Below are 22403 nucleotides of genomic sequence, written 5' to 3'. Positions count from 1 at the left end.
ATACCACAATTTTTAATGAGTACAAAGATCCGCCACTGTCCTGGGGTCACCAAGCCTTGCTGCTTTGTGCCCTTTTGTGTGTGTGTGGGGGGGGGGAGATTCACTTTTTTCACCTTCCATAACCATATCCTTTTAATGTAGGAAACAGGTCTCCTCTTTGTCTAAATATGTCATTGCACCCTTCCTGAATGATGATTTCTCTGGGCTTGTAATTAAAGTTTGTCAGTAATTCTTGCTCAGAATTTTTTAGCAATGACATGCTACTGCATTCTGACTTTTTCTGTTGCTGGTAAAATGTCAGCTGAAAGTCCCTTCCTCCCTGACACTTTCCCCCTTTATTTATTTGTTTACACCTACTGACCTTTCTGTTTTAAGGCTTTCTTTGTTTAAATTCTGTATTTCCCTAATACTGTAGCCAAGGGAGCCCTGATGTTGCCCTGGAATTCACAGGCTCTCCTCCCACAGAAAACGTGGGCTGGTTCTGTGTGAGCAAAGGGATGCAGCAAGGTACTGACCAGTGGCAGCAAAGAGTAGGTCTCACAAGGCAGGTAGCTGGTCTACACTACCTGGATGACACATGCTAACGCTTTGATGGAGACATTCAACCAATCCTGTGAAAAGTCTCCTGCGAAGAATTAAGGCCCCCAGTAGATGACCAGCACCCACTCACCAGCCATGATAGATCAGGCCCTCGACCCTGGCCAGTCTGCAGCCCTTCAAGCAACCATTTGTCTCCATCTGTTTCTAACTAGAGCTTCAAGAGTGATCTTGAATTATGCCATGGTTACCACTGATTGCCAACCTAACAAGACACAGAATCACCCAGGAGACAGGCCTCTGGGGTCGATAGTCAGGGATTATCCAGATTTGGGTGTCCTCTGACATGTCTGTGAGGCATTCCCTCGACTCAGTTCACTAAGATGGGAAAAGCCACGCAAACTGCCTGACAGATCTAAAGGAGCCAGGTTGCTGATCAAGATCAGTCCCTACTGTCTGCTTCCTAACCGTGGGTGTCACGTGACCAGCTGCCATACACTCCCACTGCCCCATACTCTCACCCAAGGGGCTTTTGTCAGGGACTTGGCCACAGCAAAACAGGAAGAGGCTGACACAAGTTGTAACCCAACCAGTCCACTTCCACAGACCCAACTTGCGGAGTGTGCGAAATCATAAATGATCATTATTATTTTAAATTATCTTTAGAATGACATGGAGGAATAAAAAGGAGCCCAAACAACCATAATTTGCCCTAGTATAGCTATGTTGGTGTTTCTTTACCCCATAATCAGTTTTTATGTGTGTATATTAAAGTCTGTGTGTGTGTATGCATATGTGCTGTTAGAGCGGTGTGCATTGTGGCAAGCATGTGGATGCAGGAGTCAGTTCTCTCTCTCTGCCATGTGAGTTCTGGGGATGAAACTCAGGACAGTCATCAAAGTTGGCAACAGACCCCTTTTACCCGTTTGTTAGGTTAAAACACACACACACACACACACACACACACACACACACTTCTTAAACCCTATTCCCTCTATTATTTTTGTCTTCAATACTAACCAAACATTTTTCTCACTGTGTTCTCCAGATTTCCTCATTTTTATTTTTATTTTCAATTTGTAAGTCTCTTACAGTCTCTGTAATTAGTCAAATTTTCTTTAAGTCTCTGATTTCTCTTTTTGTGATGATATTCTAGTTGGCATTCCTAATTCATTAATCTAACAGACAATAAATTTACGGTTAATAAAACACACGGCTCTTTGGTGTATGAGTCACTGGATTTGACGCAGACTAAGCTCCTATCACCACAGCCACCACGACATGAAACAGGCATTCCCAGAATATAGGAAATCTTCTGTGGACTTCCTTCCCCCACAAACCCTGAGACAACCATTATTTCAATTTTGCCATCTGTTCTAGAACCTGGGTCAGTGTGGTCATGGAGAAGGTACTTCTCCATGTGTGGCTTCCTTTGTGCAGCACAGTCCTTGGCTGGAGTAACCCCTGGTATGACTGAGAAGCATTCGGTGCGGGAGTATAAGTCACCAAGTATGTGCTGTTGAAGATGGATATTTGGGCCAATTCTACTTGTGAACTATTAAGAACAAGCATATGTAAAATCTTTCAGCAACATGATTTCAACCGTCTGAAATAAACATCAAGTGGGTTTTTACCTCAGAGCAGGGTGATGCTTTTGTCCTATAAGAAACTGAGCAGTTTTTCTTCAGAATGGATTACACTTTTCTTCTCATACCAGCAATGTGTGGGAATCTGCACACTTTTTTATTCTTTTAGTATATTAATTTCACTAGCTATGAAATGGCATATTTTGGGGTTTTTTTACATTGAATTCTCTTGATGACTGAATAGAGAGCTAAGTGATCCTTCCCCTCCCTACTTTATATATATATATTAAAAGAAGTGACTCATTTGATTTCCTGACTTGAGGTCTTTCATTGCCCTGTTTTGGTTTATTTGCTGAAGCCTATTATAATGCTAACATTGTTAGATTCGGTAATTTAATTTTTTCTCCATGTAATGGAAGAATGTCCAATATCACACTTGGGTATGATGGCAACTAAAGGTTTAATCCTAATACTTTATATATTGAGGCATATTCTCAGCAAACATCTATGCAGCAATTTTTAAATGAGGGTCTCACCTACCAGGAAGCCCTTTATCAGGGCTTAGATATTCATTTGTGCTTATTACTCTCTAGTGCCTTCATACTTTACACACAAACAAGGCACATTAGGCTGGGCCAAGGCAAGCTCCTGCAGCATTAATAAAAACTTCAGTTGTATATTTAAATTAATTACTTTCTCAGCAGACATTTTATTTGTTAAGTCTTTCTCCAAGCTCCCTAGATTTTTTTTTTTTAAGTCCAAAGGCACTTACACATCTATTTCTGTTGTTTGTTCTTTTGGCAACTAATGTCAATTGTAGTTAGTGTTTTTTCTCATACTTTCAGTATTAATACATTTTTAACATGAGCCTGTCTTTCCTGGGAACTTCGCCTCTAGGAGTTCTTTGTGTCCTAACTGACAGTATATTCTTTTAAAGAGTATGCAATGATGCTTAGGAACTTGGGCATGGTTCCAGCATAGATCCATTTCATTTAAATTTTTGCTTGGATTTTTCCATTAAGAGTAGCTTGTAGCCAAGAATTCTTAGAGGAGACTTTTTTTTTTAATTACTATTACTCTCCAATGAGGTAATGATGAGAAAAGCATGTCTATGTCTATCTGCATGTCCTATCTTTATAACTCTGATATTTGTTTAACCTGTGTGGTTCCTGTCTCTGAACAGAGTTCTCTTGCTCACTGTCCCATGATGCTCAGATCTAAAGTTTGCGCTCCTAATCCTCAATGACACAGCTACTAAATCAAACTTCTGGGTCATTTAAGCTTGCTGGCACATGCAGCTTAGATGACAGCACTGAGGACTGAGCCTAGGGATTTGTCCATAAGAGGGTATATACTCACTTATACTAGACATATAATATAAGATAAACCTACAAAAATCTGTACACCTAAAGAAACAAAACAAGGAGGATCCTGGGTAAAATGATCAATCTTCATTCAGAAAGACAAATGGGATGGACATTGGAAGAAGGAGAAAACAGAAAACCGGACAGGAGCCTACCACAGAGGGCCTCTGAAAGACTCTACCCAGCAGTGTATTAAAACAGATGCTGAGCCTCATAGCCAAACTTTGGGCAGAGTGCAGGGAATCTTATAAAAGAAGGGGGAGATAGAAAGACCTGGAGGGGACAGAAGCTCTGCAAGGAGAGCAACAGAACCAAGAAACATGGGCCCAGAGGGCTTTCTGAGACTGATACTCCAACCAAGGACCATGCATGGAGATAACTTAGAACCTCTGTACAGATGTAATCCATGGCAACTTATTCCCTAGTAAGGGGAAGAGGGACTGTCTCTAACATGAACTCAGTGGCTGGCTCTTTGACCACCTCCTCCTGAGGGGAGGAGCAGCCTTGCCAGGCCACAGAGGAAGACAATGCAGGCAGTCCCGATGAGACCTGATAAACTAGGGTCAGATGGAAGGGGAGGAGGACCTCCCCAATCAGTGGACTTGGAGAGGGGCATGGGAGGATATGAGAGAAGGAGGGTGGTGAGATGGGGAGGGAATGAGCGAGGGGGCTACATCTGGGATACAAAGTGAATAAACTATAATTAATCAGAAACTCCTGTGGTGTCTAAGGAGCATATTCATTCATGCATTACTAACATTCTTTGCCATGTCTCATCTGGTATTTTCAAACATTCTGTAGTGAAAGTAATTCAGAATATCTAGCTTAAAATGTCATTAGTAATTGAAAATCTGTAATTGTGTTTTTAAAATTCCTAATACTACTGTTTACTTTGTTGGCTGATGGCAAATAGGGAGGCACTGCCGTCTAGTCTTGTAAATACTGTATACACTATATAAGGGTTTGAAAAAAAAAACTAGGAAAAGTAAGAGATAAATTTAATAAACAGTCTTCAGCCCTCATAATAGTTTTTCTTTCTTCTAGATTATTCCAGAGAATTTCCCTACAGAGCAGTGGAAGGCATAGTCAATGCACGAATTGTGAATAAGAGAAGCGATTGAAGCCTTGCGTTTGTACCTCACCCGTTCTGAAAGCTGTCTTTCATGGACAAAATGAAGCTTGAATGGATCAAAACGATTCCTGGAAGTAAGCCAGGTTTCACATGAAAGGGCTCTTATTTTACTTCATAGGAAAAAAAAATAAAAAGATCTCTTAGAAATTAAGCATAACAAATTTAATCACTCGAGCTAAATTTGACAATTAACCATATCTTATAAACTATTGAATAGATTTACTGTTAAAGTTAAACACAGCATCTGCATATGATAACCGATCAGTAAATAATATTTCCTTACATCCAAAGCCTAAGGTAACAATATCCCTGTAAGTGTGGAGCTCAAATCTGGCTTGAAATCTTGGAGGAGCTATTCAAATGAATGCTGGAAAGCCACTTTGGTTTCCCATCCTGTAGGTTTTCCTCCTGGGGTCCAAAGTGCCCTGGATTTTCTGCAGCTTGACCATCAAGTTCTATCAGCTTCTCACAGAAAGACGTTTATGTGGTATTCCTTTATGATCTTTGTGATATGCAATAGATTCGTATTGAGAATTAATGGACCACAGAGATAGATAGCAAGGAAAGCTGGTTCTCACTGTGCCTGTGGTATCATAGATTCTGAACTCTTACTGCCTGTTAGAACAACTAGAAAGATTTCAAAATAGCTGCCAATGGTCACATGTTTCCTTCTCTTCCTACTTAGAAAGTGAATACCTTAAGACAGAACTCACACTAAGGCAGGTCCTATATGGAACCCCAAACAAAACACAGTTAAAATGATTAAATAATACAAACAAATGCTAAAGGCATGCTATGATGTGAATCTTCAGGAAGACTTGTAGAAATGGGTCAAATACTGGGCCAAACAGAATGTTTACATTGTTCCTGGAGAGATGGCTCAGAGGTTAAGAGCACTGGCTGCTCCTGCAAAAGACCTGACTCAGTTTCTAGTACCCACATGGTAGTTCCCACCAGTCTGCAATTACAGTTCCAGGGTTTTGGATACCCTCTAATGGCTTTTCAGGCTCAAGGCATGAATGCAGTGAACATACACACATGCAGGCAAATCATTCATACACATAAAAATAAATAAACACTTAAAGTGAAGCCTTGTTCACAGTATTAAGCATGAAGTAGCCAAGGCCCACATCCCATGGAGTAAAAATAGCAGCTGCACCAAAACTAGAAAGAGACTGCAACTAGGGTGCAACTTTGGCGCAGAAATATCTCACATGATACCATGAGTAAGAAAGCTTGCCTTACCAGCTTAAGGTAGCCATCAGCATCCAGAATTAAGTTTTCTGGCTTCAGGTCTCTGTAAATGATGCCTAGTCGATGCAGGTAATCAAATGCTTCTGTCACACAAGCCACACAGAATTTGGAGGTGGCCTCATCAAAGCTGCCTCTGAAATGACAACGTCGTTCTTCTTAATACTCTGTATATGGCTTTGGTGTTGTTCTAATTTACATGTTGTCAGTGTGAGTGTGTGTGTGAGAGAGAGAGAGAAAGATTGGGGCACATGTGAAAGTTAGGTGTGAATGTTTTGCCCCTTATCTGATACAGGGTCTTGTCTTTGTTGATTGCTAGCTAGCCACCAAGCTCCTAAGAGTTCTGTTTCCATCCACTATCTCACAGTAGGAACATGGGTTACAGGTGAATATCGCCATGCTCGGCTGTACATGGTTTTGGGCACTCAAACCTGGATCCCGATTCATGTGCGGGAAGCAGTTCACCTACTGTCTCTACCAACAGCCTCACCAGCCTATGGCAATGAGTTTATTATATCAATAACATCAATATATATTTTATATGCCAAGGGCTATAAACAGATCATTTAAAAATGCTAGGAACACTTTATAAAAACCACACCAAACACCCACATGTATGCGTTTCTTTCTGGTAACCACAGATAGACATACAAAACAGGGAAAGGAAGACTTTTAGACACCTGTGGAATACTCTGGAAACAGGCTACTATTTCAATGAAAAGCTTGACCAAGACTTCTAAATTGCATCATTTGACTAAAAAAGAGTTCAAGTGGTAGTCACTTCCATTTTTGTCTACACAGCACAAGCCAGTAATCCTAAGAGAAAGTGGCTCATAGCACCTCCCAGCTGGGCACTCTTTGACCGTTTATCAGAGTTGCTCCATATAAGGATGCTACCTAGTTCTATACATGTTGGTTTTGTTATTCTAATGTGGTGATGATTTGCCACATGTCATAATCAAATGGTGTGACTTCAGAGAGAAAATTCAGTTTGATTCCTGAAAGCTCATCTTTCTTCACTCTCCATATCGTCAGGTAAGTTATCCAAATGTCCAAAGCCTGGAGAGGCATGCCTCAAAGACGGGTTTGCTACCCCTCACTAGAGTTGTTCTTGGGGTAAGCACAGTGCCTAACAGAAAGCAGTAACACTCTTTCCCATGGACACAGATTTATAAGCAATTTATTCACTGAAGCAAAATGCAGTGTGGTGCCACTTCCGCAGCCACCCCGAATGTCTCCTTCATTTTCCTTGTTCTTCCCATGGTAATTCAGCACGCACTTAACACAACATCCGTTTTCTTACATGCCTACCTCAGTGGGTCTCAGCCATGAGACAAGCATTTAAACAAATGTCTTACTGGACCCCACCCTGGTAAAATGAGTCATAACTGGTGGTATTGGGACACGACATTTTTGGTTTGTAAGAGCTTTACATGCAGTTGTGTTGTGCAGCCACGGTTGATAAACGTGCTGTCAAAGAAGAATGTCCCAGGATCTGCCTGTCAATAACTCCCTTGTTGTAACGCAGTGACCTTCCAATGGCTCTTTGATGCCCTTGTCTTCTCACTTTCTGCTGTTCAAAAGTCCAGAAGTGTTCTACTTGTCTTTCCTTGCCTCTCTGCCTTTTCCAGTCTTTGTCATCTTTAGAGAGTCTTCTGATTTACCATTTTCACACAAATATGCAACTGCTCTGTAATTATTTAACTTTCATATTAGTGGGATATTTTAGTATCACCCTCTTTCTTCGGGTAAACGCTAATCTTATTTTTCTAAAGTTTATGCTTTTATAGCCTATATTTATGTAGATAATTATATACTGTCTAGGAAACATCCAAACTCAAACCATTGCGCTTTCTACATAGAAGCTGCCTCGTACTTATCTGTGATTATGACTGTATCAAATCTTTGTTGACTTCCAACTCTGATTTGTTTGGTGAGGACCTAACCAGCCCCTGTCACATCCCCTTTTGAGTATTTCGAATCTGAGTCAGCCTCCTACCATCCATGTGACACAGGGTCAGCCTCCTACCGTCCATGTGACCTTTAGTCCATATCCTAGGATGACAGATTACTTTAGAAGGTCCACATGATACTTCTGTAGTTAACGATAGTCAACAAAATACACCGATTACTACCCTGTTATATAACTGACAATGTTCTCCTATAATCATGTCCTAGTACCTTCCTCATAGCCCAGCCCAGATGTGAGTTGATAAAACGTATTTTTTTTCATTACCTGTCCCTTAATATACTCCACAGCTCCCCACCTAAGCAGGCCTCCAGGAGCATGTATACATATTTATTGTCCTTGAAAGTACGATACAATCTGTGGAGAGAGATGGAAACATGATTAGACGCATAGTCCCTAACCTCTTTGAGGCTGGTTAGGTTATCATCAGCAACCATTACTCCCACTTCCATGTAGATATCCCACAGCTACATAGGGCTTCTCACCAAACCCTCTTTGGCCATCCCTATTGCACTGGATCTCTGAGCTCATCCTGTACTTACACCGCCCTGCCTCTGTCCGCAGACTGAACTTCCTTATCTCCATTTCACTGTCAAAGTTCTACCATTCTTGAAAGGCTGAGCACCAAGGCCACGTTTGTCATAAAGTGGCTCATTATCACACCTATCAAATAGGGCCTCTCCTTCCTCCCCAAAGCCACAGGCCTGTGCATGTATCACCTTAATATGTACCTTGCACCACAGTCCATTATACTCAAGTTGTCTGCCTCCTAACTGGTAGGCTAGTATTAAAAACAGACTAGGAGACAAAAACTTTTAAGTGGTAAGGCTAGTGGAGAATAGCTTTGCATTCTTCTAAGTAGTAAGGCTAGAGGAGAATCCTGGGTGAGTGGCTTTCTGTGTGATCTAGTTTAAGCAAAGGCTCACCTCTAAGGAGCTCTGCTGCCCTTGGGAACCCCCTGGAAATTAGATGGTACATAAAGTGGTTCTGATGATAAAAATGATGCCTGAGAAGGAAAGAGATACTGTACTCAACTATAGTGAGAATTTTTGGTTTCTTAAAAAGAAAAGAAAAGGAAAAAAACAACCAGAATTGTTATGGGAATATGTTTTTGTTTTAATCCCAGGTGTGGTAATATGGGGCTACTTCAGACTGTCCACAGCGGCTAACTATGATTTGTCTAGTGCTCTGGCAGGTCTGTAATTTTTGCCAGCTGAAGATAGTTTACATTTGGAATTCTGGGGACTCTTCAGAGGCTACATAAATGCCAGAGCCCAAGGGGCTGCTGCTGCTGCTCCTGCTGCTGTTGCTGCTGTTACTGTTTGTTGGCTACTGTTGGTCAAAGTTTGTTAGAAATTGGAGATCCTGTCTGTTAAGACCAACCCTGCTTCAAGGAACTTGACACCCTTAATCAGCAGGAAGTAGTCTAACAATGTCAATGCCTCCTTTCCACTGTACCCTTCTTTCTCTCTTACCTAATGCTGGGGAGATGGAATGGTAGAATAAAGGTGGAGAAGAGTGGTAGATAAAAGAACCTAATAAAGTAGCCAAAAAGTCCAGCTACACTTAACAGGCTTCTGTACTCAAAGCTTGGTAAGAGAATATGGACCTTAAGCAGTGTGTCTGGGCAGTTTTCCACGTTCAACACCAGCAAGGGTGAAAACATGTTCTGTTGCTCAGAGTTCAAGGAGAACCTGTCTCAGCAATTATGAGCAACTGATGGCTCAGCAATTACAGCACCTGCTGCTCTCACAAAAGACCTAGGTTCAGTTCTCCATGCCCACAGGCCTTCTCCTGGTCGTCTAAAATGCCAGCTTCATCTAAAACCCATCACCCTCTTCCTAGCCTTCATGGACACTAGCCATGCATGTGGTGTCCATATATGAAGGCAGGAAGACACTAGTGCACAGAAAGTAAAAATAGGTAAGAAAGAATGAGAGGAGAATGGGGAAGGAATGGGAGGATGGAGAGAAGGGAGAGGGAAGGTTGAAGTCCCTTTTCTTAGTTGCACCGTAAGAGAGAAGCAGCCAGGAGAGCTACCAGATGATGCCCAAACACAGCAACTGTACTAAGGGGTCTCTTTAGAAGCCGGGTTTAGCGGCACACATTCATAATCCTAGCACTCAGGACAGGAAGATTTCTGTGAGTTCAGGGTTATCCTGGGATACATAGTACCAGGCCAGTAAGAGAATAAAAATGTCTCAGGAGTGTGGGCTCCGGAGCTGTACCCCAGGCTGGATGCCACATGGCATACCTATTTTCTCATCAGTTATACAACCACAGCTTCTTACTATACATATAAACGTATGAGATTATGCATTGATTTTATGTTATTTAAGTGCTACAGCTGACAAGCATTTACTGAAAAACACGTATGTATATTCCTGGTTCACTTCCCCATGACAGCCCAGTGATGTAAATGTGATGACCTCACCACCGCTCTCAAATCTCCCTTAAGCATAAATCTCACAGCATAGTAAATGTCTTCCCACATATTGTTCCAAATATCATTACTACCAAACGGTCCATCAAGCATTTTGCAGAGAGCTGGTATTGTAAAAACGAATACAAACCTAAAGCTGCCCATCACAGTTCACTAATACGATATTAATTCTAAAAGAGAATTCTGGAAAAACATCAATATAATTGAATGACTATTGTCACCATTGCCTAGGATACGTCTTACTATTTTTTTGGAAGACCCTCACAAGGCATTTGGTCTTTCTAATAGGCTACACATCACCAGAACTTAGTAATCACTAAAGAGTAAATGAAAATGTGAACTGGCTTCTATCAGTAGCCCATAAATACACAAGTGAGGAGGGTGTTGGCGTATCTCCTCCAATCTGCTAACAAGTACGGGGAATGACTGTCAGGAGAGGGTCACTGTGAAACTCTGAGCTTCTAGGACTAGGTATGTTCCCCTTTGGAGCTGTGTGGACCCGCATGTCCCACCCCTCAGACAGTTAACATCCACCGACACTGAGCTGGAGCTTGTGGGTTCGTGGTTCCTTATTTCCAAGTTCAGCATGAGCTTTGGATAAAGTGATCAGCTGCAACTATTTTATAATGACGCCCCCATGTGCGTGCACGCGCACACACACAGACACACATGTGTGCGGGCGGGCGCATGCACGTGCGTGTGCCTTAGCAAGGTTTCCCTAGAATAGAAGGGGTTGGAGACTCCTACCCAAGACCCCACTGGAATTGAGAGCAACACTTCCTGGCATGCCAGCTGCTCACTTACTTCACGATGAACGGGGAGCACAGCTCCTCCAGGATCCTCTTTTCAGAGTAGACATGTTCCTGTTGCTTCGTGTCAACAATGTGCTTCTTCCTTATACACTTCATCGCAAAGGCAACATTCTCGTTTTTAACTTTAACCTATGTGAGAAATAGAAGGACTCTCATAATTAACGTACCACAGTCATTTGCAATAGGCAATATAACATGTTTATTAATGAGAGTTAAGTGGTTTTACATATAGAGAGTATATAAACTTATAACCACTCACCCCTCTAGAACAGATTTCTATATAACTAACTTGATGCACTTCCAATCATTTCCAAAATACTTCATATAATTTGGTTTTAAAATTTATGTACTGAAATAGGAAAATACATTCTGATTAAATTTTACTGATAGAACTCTTCAGTTTTGATTGTGTAACACAAACAGCTTTGATAAGAAAGAAGAAGCTTTGATTTCCAAAGCTTATTTCTTGATATTCACCTCTAATTTTCAAAGAAACTCATCAAATTCTGTGTCTTCTCTATTCAGTGGGCAGCCTAACAATCACATGAGGTTATTTAAATTTAAATTAATTAAAAATAGAAACATATTTCATTGATTGTATCAGGCACATTCCCAAATCTCAAAAGGCACCTCAGGCTATAGAAGCACAGATCCATCAGGTTAGAAACTGGTACTAGAAAGTAAGAGAGGACTTTTTCTGTACGCAAAAATTAGAACTCTTCCTTAAAACATTGAAAACATTGAACATTGAAAACAAGTATTTCTTTCTGAAAGCTATAAAAATCCACAAGCAGACAATAATACTGGATGGTAAATGGAAATCCACATCTCATATAGGGATCATATTGACCATTGGTAATGTTTACAGATCTCAAATAAGCAGAGAAAATCTGCTATGATAATGATTATCTGGAGAGCAGATCTCAGCATTATTAATTCAACCCTTTAGCTGTGCTCTTTGGCGGAAAATGCCAGTGCAGAAGAGCATAGAGCAGAAGACCCCGTTGCAAATATTCTTAGCCCTGTTAGCAAGTTGTTTTCCCTTCACCCATCAGAGATGATGGAGTGGGCACGAACTGCTCTGCTACGGTCTGTAGCAGCATCACGCGTCCAGCCATCCTGCAGACAAAGGCATCAGCGCAGCTCCTGGAGGTCACTGCACAGTGACTTGTTAAAAATCGTCTGGGCAAAGACAGGCTTGGTGATTGCCAGGGGCTCAGAGCCATCTGCACCCAAGAAGAGCACAGTTTCCTCAGAACACTCAATCTGACGCAGGATCTGCTCCCTGGGAGCTGATTATTAAGCACAGACGTGGAAGATAACTGAAATCAGGCTTCAGCTCCCAGCTGCCTGTTGAGTGCTGCGGAAGGCTGCATTCATTGTCTTTTCTTTTTCTCTGATGGGAAATTTTATACAACCCAAAAATAGGGTAATGAGATCCAAACACAGACATAGAGGTAGGGCTGCTTAAGAAATATAACTATAATATTAAGGACTCCACATCTCGTGTTTCTGCCAGCCACATTCTCCTTTCCTTTAGAGTAGAGATATGCTGTGTTTTGATTGTACACATTGATGTATGTGTAATTTGTTGCTAGGAAATAAATGTTTTACATTTCATAATCTTTCAGAATGCTTACTTGATTCATTTCTCAATAATTACTATCAAAAATTTATCACAGGATGTGATATCAGAGAGCATCTAATTACTATTTGCAAGCACAAATAGACAGAAACTTGCTTCCTCTGCTTCAAAATACTTTAAGCTAGCAATAACAACTCATATATTCCTCCAACATAAGCTGAGAAACAAAACAAAACAAAAAGGTCAAATGCTTCTCTCAGAGGCTTGAAACGTAAACCCCTTACAAGCTCCACTCTTCCGAACCCACCAACGCCCAGTGTCGCGATAATCTCAAGGTTCTGGAATGGGGAGGTTGAGGAGAATCTGGCCACCTTCTCTTTCAGCTGAATCATCTCCAGAGAAAGGGCTTTGGACAACTTCCAGTTAGACATGGAGCGCCTGAAGAGAGAAGGGAGATGTCACCCACACAAACAGAGATAGACAGATTGACACAAACATACACAGACATGCACACACATACAAACCCTGAGCTGTGCATACCCCGCCAATCACAACCTCTATCCTCACACTGCCTGTTGGTGCCACCAAGACTGTCTCAACCTTTGCCAAGGATGTGTTTGGTCACAGCTGGGGAGAAAACCAATAGAATCTAGGACACATCACACTCAAGCCAAATAAATACAATGAGAGTAAAATGGGGTGAGGAATTTTGTAGCATTTGAAATACATTTAAAAAAAAAAAAAAGCTGTCAGTCAGTAACCCAAAAACGGAATCAGCGAAAGAGAATAAAACCCATCACATCCTTTGTCACTCCAAGAAGGCCCCACCTAGGATTTCTGCTGTTTGTCAACAAAGCTTTCCACACCTAATGCAGAATAATAGCACTACAAGACATGAAACTATGCTTCTCGCTTTACCTTTAAGCATGTTCATAAATATCCGTTTTGTCTTCAAATTGAAGCTTACTGTTCTGAGTTCTATGCGTAAACTGTTACTATAAAAGGCTGTATGCACAAAGATTGCAGATGTATACCCTGAAGAAAAAATACACTTTAACTCACAATTTAGGCTCTCAAGAAATTTTGGGAGCACCTCTCTAGAAGCCTGTCTCATGAATATCAGCTTCAGCTTTCCCTTGCAATGCCTTAAATAAGGTCTGGGGTTAGCAGAGTGGGAGGCATCCACCTTGTATGTATGGGGTCCCTGGGTTCAATTCTCAGCATAAAAATATTACCATAGAAATTTAAATGTTTTATAATGTAATTATCATTTAGTGAAGTTCCTATTAAAAATATACTTATTGATTGTTGATCTTAGAGCAGCCTGTACTGTTGGTGTCCTGTTCAGGAAGTTGTCTCCTGTGCCAAAGAGTTCAAGGCTCTTCCCCACTTTTTCTTCTAACAGGTTAAGTACGTCTGGTTTTATGTTGAGGTCTTTGATCCACTTGGACTTTAGTTTTGTGCAGGGTGATTAGTATGGATTAATTTGCATTTTTCTACATGTAGACATCCAGTAGACAAACAGCACCATTTGTTGAAGATGCTATCTTTTTTTCCATTGTATGGTTTTGGCATCTTTATCAAAAATCAGGTGTGTGGGTTTATTTCAGGGTCTTCTATTCAATTCCATTGATCCACCAATCAGTTTCTATGCCAGTATCATGCAGTTTTTACTACTGTTGCTCTATAGTACAGCTTGAGATCAGGGATGGAGATACCTCCAGAAGATCTTTTATTGTAGAGGATTGTTTTGGCAATTCTGGGTTTCTTTAGGGCCTCTGAAAGACCTTACCCTGCAGAGTATCAAAGCAGATGCTTAGACTCATAGCCAAACTTTGGACAGACTGCAGGGAATCTTATGAAAGAAGGGAGAGATAGAAAGACCTGGAGGTGACAGGAGCACCACAAGGAGAGCAACAGAACCAAGAAATCTGGACACAAATATTCCAACCAAGGACCATTCATGGAGATAACCTAGAACCCCTGCACAGGTGTAGCTCATGGCAACTCAGTGTCCAAGTGGGTTCCCTAGTAATGGGAACAGGGTCTGCCTCTGACATGAACTGATTGGCCTGCTCTTTGATCACCTCCCCCTGAGGGGGATGAAGCCTTACCAGGCCACAGAAGATGACAATGCAGCCAGTCCTGATGAGACCTCATAGACTAGAATCAGATGGAAGGGAGGAGGACCTCCCCTATCAGTTGACTGGGTGAGGGGCATGGGTGGAGAAAAGGGAGGGAGGGTGGAATTGGGAGGGGAAGAGGGAAGGAGCTATAGGAGGGATGCAAAGTAAATAAACTGTAATTAATAAAAATAAAATGTATTTTAAAAACATTTATCACTGTGCATGAAACTGAAGTTCAAGTAGATCAAGGACCTCAACATAAAACCACATACACTAAACCCAACAGAAGATAAAGTGGGGAAGAACCTTGAACTTTTGGTATAGGAGACAACTTTCTGAACAGAAAACAAACAGCTTGGGCACCAAGATCAACAATTAATAAATGGGACCTTGTGAAACTGAAAAGCTTCTGTAAGGAAAAGGGCACTGTCAATAGAACAAAATGGCAGCTTTCAGAATGGGAGAAGATCTTCATCAACCCTACACCTGACAGATAGCTAATATCCAAAATACATTTTTAAAATACAATTTTAAAAATTTTAAGCAATTAAAAACCAACAAACTAAATAACCCAATTAAAAAATGTGGTACAAAGCTAAACAGAGAATACTCAATAGAGGAATTTCTAATGGCCAAGAAGCACAGAGCTTAGGGAATCATATGAAAAAAGGGGAGATAGAAAGACCTGGAGGGGACAGGAGCTCCACAAGGAGAGCAACAGAAGCAAAATATCTGGGTCCAGGGGTCTTTTCTGAGACTGATACTCCAACCAAGGACCATTCATGGAGATAACCTAGAACTCCTGCACAGATATAGCCCATGGCAGCTCAATCTTCAAGTGAGTTTCCTAGTAATGGGAACAGGAGCTGTCTCTGACATGAATTCAGTGGCTGGCTCTTTGATCACTTCCCCCTGAGGGGGGAGCAGCCTTACCAAGCCACAGAGGAAAACAATGCAGCCAGTCCTGATGAGACCTAATAGATTGGGTCAGAGGGAAGGGGAGGAGGACCTTCCTATCAGTGGACTAGGGGAGGGACATGGGAGGAGAAGAGGGAAGGAGGGCAGGATTGGGAGGGGATGAGGAAGGGGGCTACAGCTAGGATACAATGTAAATAAATTTAAAAATAAATTAAAAAAAAAAGAAATGTTCACCATCCTTAGTCATCAGGGAAATGTAAATCAAAATGACCCTGAGATTCCATCTTATACTTTTCAGCATGGTTAAGATAAAAAAAAAAAAAAAAAAAAAAAACCTCAAGTGACAGCACATGCTGGCAAGGTTGTAGAGTACACATGCTGGCAAGGTTGGCGGGAGTACACATTTATATAACCACTCTGGAAATTAATTTGGAAGTTTATTAGAAAACTGGGAATAGATCTACCTCAAGACCCAGCTATTCTACTCTTGGGCATCAGCTTAAAGATGCCCCACAATACCAAAAGGCACTTGCTCAACTATGTTTATAGCAGCTTTATTCTTAATAGCCAGAAGCTGGAAACAATCTAGAGGTCCTTCAACTGAAGAACAGATTTTTTTAAATGTGGTACATTTTCTCAGCTATTGAAAACAAAGATATCACACAATTTGTGGATAAGTGGATGGAATTAGAAAATACCGTCATGAGCGAGATAACCCAGATCTAGAAAGACACACATGGTATGTACTCACTTGTAAGTGTGTATTAGCCATAAAGTACAGGTTAACCATGCTACAATCTACGGACCCAAAGAATCCAACGAGGGCCCAAGGGAAGATTTTTGAATCTCAGTCAGAACAGGAAATAAAATAGACATCTGAAGTAGATGGAGGGAGGGACCTGGGCAGAAGGGCATGGAGAGGGTAACAAGGTGGGAATCGGGTGGGAAGAGAATGGGGGAGTGGCGGGGAGAAGACTGGGGGAGAGAGAATGGAAACAGGCGGGCATCTCTGGAAGAGGGAAGTTTCCTGGGAGTATATGGGGGTGAAAAAGAATTCCTAGCTGAGAATGTTAGTAAAAGGGGTTAAAGAAGATGACACCTCCTGTAGCCAGATGGAACTTCCAGTGGAGGGAAGACTACAGCAAGCCACCCAACCAAAGAGCATACATGGGCTGGACCTAGACTCCCCCACATATGTAGCAGATGTACAGTGTGGTCAACATGTGGGTCCCCTAACAATGGGAGCAGGAGCTGAGGAGCTGTCTCGACTCTTGTCTGCCACTGGATCTCTTTCCCCCTTCTTGGGCTGCCTTGGAGGCCCCCGTGGGAGAGAAGGCACTTAGTCATGCTGGGACTTGAGGTGCCAGGGTGGGTTGATAACCCTTGGGGGCCTCCCCTTTTCTGAGAAGAGGAGAGGGGAAATGGAAGAAGGGGACATGAAGGTGGGACTTGGAGGATCTGGGACTGGGCTGGGATCAGGCTGTAAATAGAACAACAACAAAAATAAATAAATAAATAAACTAATTAATTAATTAACTAATTAATTAATTAACTAATTAATTAATAAACCAATCACTTTACTAGATTTGGTGGAGTCTATTGAACCTCCTCCTACTCACAAATACATCCTTGGGAAGTTTAAAAAAAATCAAACTATAACCCTGCCCTTCACCTATAACCATGTCCTTATAGAGCTAAGTCACCATTTTAAAGCATTCCCTCTATCAGGAAATTGCTCTCACAATTTCCTACTCAACACACAAAGATTTTACTTAAAGGCTTAAAAACTCTCCACTGTAGAGTTGCAGAGCTGAACCAGTGTCTCTAGAATCTTCTAGTGAGGGCAGCCTGCAGAGAACTGTGCCCCTGATCTGCTGCCACGGGCAAAGAAAACCCCGTCCCACTTACTTGGCATGTCTTTTCTCATCGTCACGGTTCAGGTTGGCCACGTATCCCTCCAGGTATTTTTGGAGTTCTTCAAATGTCCCGACAGTTTGGTTGAATGTTCTACAAATAAAATAAGACAAATGGCCTGTTGTGATGGTATCAAGGCAATTTAACGTTCTTCATTCCCATTTCTCTGTGTGTTTCTCGCATTTATGTTCATGTGGGGAAATACACACACATGTAGCACCCTAGCTTTGGGTATCATTACTCAGGAACTATCCACCTTCTCTTAGGATGGAGTCTCACGCCGGCTTGGGATCTGCCAATTAGGCGAGGCTGGCTGGTCAGCAAGCCCCAGAGATAGGGCTCTCTCCACCCCCCTCGTGGTGAGTAACAGGCATGTATCCCCATGTCTAAATTTTTATGTAAATTCTGGAGACAGGATGCAAGGCCTTGTGGTCGCATAGCAAGTACTTTATTGTCTGAGCCATCTCCAAGCCCAATAGTCTTCTTAAATGTGTGTGTGCGCACACACACACACACACACACACACACACACACACACAAGCTAGATGCTTTTCCATAAGTAATGGAATATTAAAGTTTCTATAATTGTGACTAGTTATTGGAAAGTCTGCAGCTGATCCCTTCTGTTAATGACACACAGGAACTCTCAGTAAAGAAGCATTTTCTATGCACCTCTGCCTTGCGGTTCCCCAGGTTTAAGCGGCTACAACACTCTAGCTCTAACTTCAAACAGGCTGCACTCATCAGACGATAGATCCCAAGGAATAGCTGGTCAACCATTTGAGATTTGTTTCTGCAATCCATGGTCACCAGGAGGCTTGCGCCTTTTTTTTTTTTTTTTTAATTATCTTTAAATAGAGCTATTACTTTACAGTTATCTCACACATTTTTCTCACAATTTCAAAATAGGAATGGCAACTCAAACTGCATTCTTCTGGCGCTATCATCAAAAAGTTTGTTGAAAATTGTGAAATAGGGAAAAAGAAATAAGAATCTATGGATTTTCTGTCACTCTATTTTCATGTCAGCCTGGTGCCCTTTTGTGAAGCTGCCATCTGGTGAGCACTTCTCGTACGCCAAGTACTATGGCAGATGCTGGCTCTGCAGTCGCAATGTACAAATGACATGTTTCTGTGTCCATGAGGAGTTTGTTAAGAGAGGCGTTAAAGAAACTCAACTATGATTAAAGTCTAAAGAGTATCCTGAATGGTTCCGTTGCTGTAGGCTCTAATCTGTTCTTTAGGTGGACAATGTTGTTCTATTTTTCAATATGTGAAATTTTCCATGATAAAAAGTATCTTTCCACTATCCTAATATTCTTTAATAGTCTTTCCAGTGCCTCATCTCTATGATTTTATGTTTGGTAAGTACTTCAGACATTAGCCACCGGCGATATTCCAGTTACACCTTGTTATTTTACTGATTTTGTTAAAATTTATAGGTATATGTTTTATTTCTTTGACGACACTATGGCTTTACATAGACATTGGCTCGGTTTTGGCTTTACATGAGTTGTATTCTTTGGATTGAATACATAACCAGTGAAAATTTAGATGATTAATGAACAGTCCAAGAAGCCAGGTTAAAAAATAAGCTTTGAAGTAGCAAGGGATACAAAACGAGGCTTATTTTAAAAGAGTAACCTAAGAATGACATCAATATTGGTGCATACTATTAAAAATCATTATCGGTGGCCCCACCTCTCGGGAATGGTAATAGTTAATAGCTACTTTTGCCTCACAGGAAGAGTCTGGGGTGGGACATGGCTCAGCAGTTAGCAGCACTTGCTACCCTTGTAAAGGACCCATATTTGATTCCCAGAGCCCATGTCAGGTGGATCCAAACATTCTGGAGCTCCAGCTCCAGAGATCTGAAGCTCTTCTTATCTCCTTGGGTACTTAAGCTCACGTGGCATACCCATAGACACATAACTAAATCCATAAAAGCACTAACAAACTGATTTGCCAAAAAAAAAAAAACCCCACAGAATTTAAATCAGTGCATTGCTGATAATTATGTATTGACTTTGAGCACAAAATATTTAGCCTGCCAGCATCTGCCGCTGCAGAGACAGATTCTGATCAGAAGGCCCGGTTCCTCCTCATGAATGTTAATAGAATGTGAGTGCTGTGGCTGAGCATTGGCCAGCATTTCCAAGCAGTGACAAATGTGAAAACAGAGAGGGCCTCAGAGGAACAGAAGCCAAGTCTTTGAAAGTAACAGGTGCCCGCCGTCTCCAACATCAGGATACTCACTCTCGATCTATCACGAGGCATGCAACATCATTTTCTTCAGCAATGATATTGGCTGATCTGACGTCATCACTGTAGATGAGAAAGGTAAGTCAGTTTTCACCACAATTAGAAATTAAAAGTCTGTCTTTGTTAGGAACCTACAAGGTTATATCAATTCACAACCACCAACTAAACAGCCCGAAGACTATGATGTGTGCGTGTGTGCGTGTGTGTGTGTGTGTGTGTTTAATAACATGGTATTTTTATATCCAACCCTTTTAAGAAATGGATGTGAAGTGTGTCCTATAAAGGTTATTTACACAAAGAATTCAGGGAGGTGATTGTACTGGGAGCACAGAAGAATTACCAACTGCGATGTGAAATCTTATCGTGTGTTTTGTCACAGCCAGGAGAGAATTCTCCATCAAAGGAGAATTACTAACAAACAAGGAGGCAGCACAGAAACTGATAGAGAAATGTCCTGGGAAATGGCCAAGTGAGTATCATACAACAAACCAGTTAAAATGGAATCCAGGCTTATGTTTACAGAGCCATATCAACACATTAACTGAATACTGAAATACATTCTTGTCATAGGAAGTAAAATGGATGGTTTTTTCTCAGCAAAATCTCTGAAATTAGTATCTGTTGATGATGACTCATACCATAATTAGCACTGCTAACTTTTTTATACATAATGGAGTAGAGACTCTTACCACAGATCTTAGATAGAATGAGTCATTATATATGAGCTGAAGGCAATGTAATTGTCCAAGTCACTAATGATAGATCAAGCATCAGAGAAAGTGTTTCCTTAGTGGCCTTGACTTGCATATTACTTTTCTTCTTCTATTAGTTATGAATTAGACTCTAAATAAAGGAACATCCATAGAGTCCAGTGCTCAGAGATTCACATAGAGTAACCCAGGAATACCAACAAAATGTGGCCATCACAGGGACAGCTTTGGACAATTTCATCAAAAATAGCAATCATATAGATCCCTTCATATTTTCTTAGTGGGAGGACAGAGGAAACTCAGGCAACCTATCTCCTGTATGGCCAAGAGGCCACTTTATTGCTAGATGGTATTCAAAGACTGTCTGGGTAGTTTAGAGTTTGTCCTCAATTGATAAGTTATCTGCTAGCAGACATCAGTGAAAATAGCTTAGTCTCAGGGAATTTTATTCAGAGGTAGGACAGCTGTGGATCAATTTACACATGCAAATAAAAGCAGAATCAGAGACAGAGGTGAAGGTATAGGCAGAAACAGAGGTAGAAATGGGGGAATAAGAATTCAAATACAGAAAAGATCATCCTGAGTGAGGTGTCCCAGAAGGAGAAAGACACACATGGTATATACTCACTTGTTCAAACATACAAGATATGATAAATATAATGAAATCTATACACCTAAAGAAGATAAACAAGAAAGAGGACCCGGGGTAAGATGATAAATCCTCACTTAGAAAGACAAACGGGATGGGCATTGGATGTAGGAGAAAACAAGTAACAGGACAGGAGCCTACCATAGGGGGCCTCTGAAAGACTCTACCTAACAATGTATCAAAGCAGATACTGAGACTCATAACCAAACCTTCAGGAGAGCGCAGGGAATCATATGAAAGAAGGGGGAGTTAATATGACCTGGAGAGGATAGGAGCTCCACAAGGATCAAATATATCTGGGCATAGGGGTCTTTTCTGAGACTGTCTCTCCAACCAAGGACCATGTATGGATATAACCTAAAACCTCTACTCAGAAGTAGCCCATGGTAGCTCAGTATCCAAGTGGGTACCCTAATAAGGAGAACAGGGACTATTTCTGGCATGAACTCAATGGTGGGCTCTTCGACCTCCCCACCCCTAAGAGAAGAACAGCACTGCTAGGCCACAGAGGAGGACTTTGCAGCCTGTCCTGAAGATACCTGATAAAACAGGGTCAGATGAAAGGGGAGGAGGTCCTCCCCTATCAGTGGACTTGGAAAGGGGCAGGGAGGAGATAAGGGAGGATGGGTTTGGGAGGGAATGAGGGAACAGGATACAGCTGGGATACAAAGTTAATAAAATGTAACTAATAATAAAAATAAATAATAAATAAAATGGAAAAAAAAAGAATCAAATACATATAGGCCTAACCACAGACAGGACCTAGACACAGACAGGACCTTGGGTTATGAGTTCAGAGCAAGGGAATACTTAAGGCATTCACTGTACATTTCGATTTCCTGGTCACCACAGAGATCATTCTCTGCACACACTACAACTACCGTAGTTTCCCGTGCGTGCTTTCAAAGTAACTGTATGTTAAGTGCCATAGATTTATTTCTATGAATAAAAATCTGAAAGAACTCCAGAGACCATTTAATGTCATTTTGAAAACATGTAAAACAGAAGCAAGACTGAGCCACTGTCTGCAGTCAGCCCCCCCCCAAAAAAAAAAAAACTCATAAAAATGTGCAAACAATGAAATATATTAGTATCGACATTTCCTTCCCATTCATTTTAGCTTTGGGCTTTTTGGATGATTTGGGG

General features: G+C 41.3%; 1 protein-coding gene across 2 annotated transcripts in view; it reads right to left on the bottom strand.

The window, feature by feature from the left end:
- Positions 1-22403, bottom strand: part of Prkg2 (protein kinase cGMP-dependent 2) — a 106308-nt gene that overhangs the window by 30151 nt on the left and 53754 nt on the right. Inside the window, exons 9-14 of one of the 2 annotated variants that reach the window (XM_055594603.1) lie at positions 19893-19961; positions 17632-17730; positions 12964-13117; positions 11087-11223; positions 8107-8196; positions 5865-6006 (exon numbers count right to left, since the gene is read on the bottom strand). In XM_055594603.1, the coding sequence (XP_055450578.1) occupies positions 5865-6006; positions 8107-8196; positions 11087-11223; positions 12964-13117; positions 17632-17730; positions 19893-19961 (691 nt within the window). The remainder of the gene's footprint in view (positions 1-5864; positions 6007-8106; positions 8197-11086; positions 11224-12963; positions 13118-17631; positions 17731-19892; positions 19962-22403) is intronic. The other variant, XM_055594604.1, reaches the window with a different exon arrangement.

Source organism: Psammomys obesus, unplaced genomic scaffold, assembly GCF_907164565.1.
Source record: "Psammomys obesus unplaced genomic scaffold, mPsaObe1.curated_primary_1811, whole genome shotgun sequence".
Lineage (NCBI taxonomy): Eukaryota > Metazoa > Chordata > Mammalia > Rodentia > Muridae > Psammomys > Psammomys obesus.
This window is presented reverse-complemented; position numbering and strand designations above follow the sequence as displayed.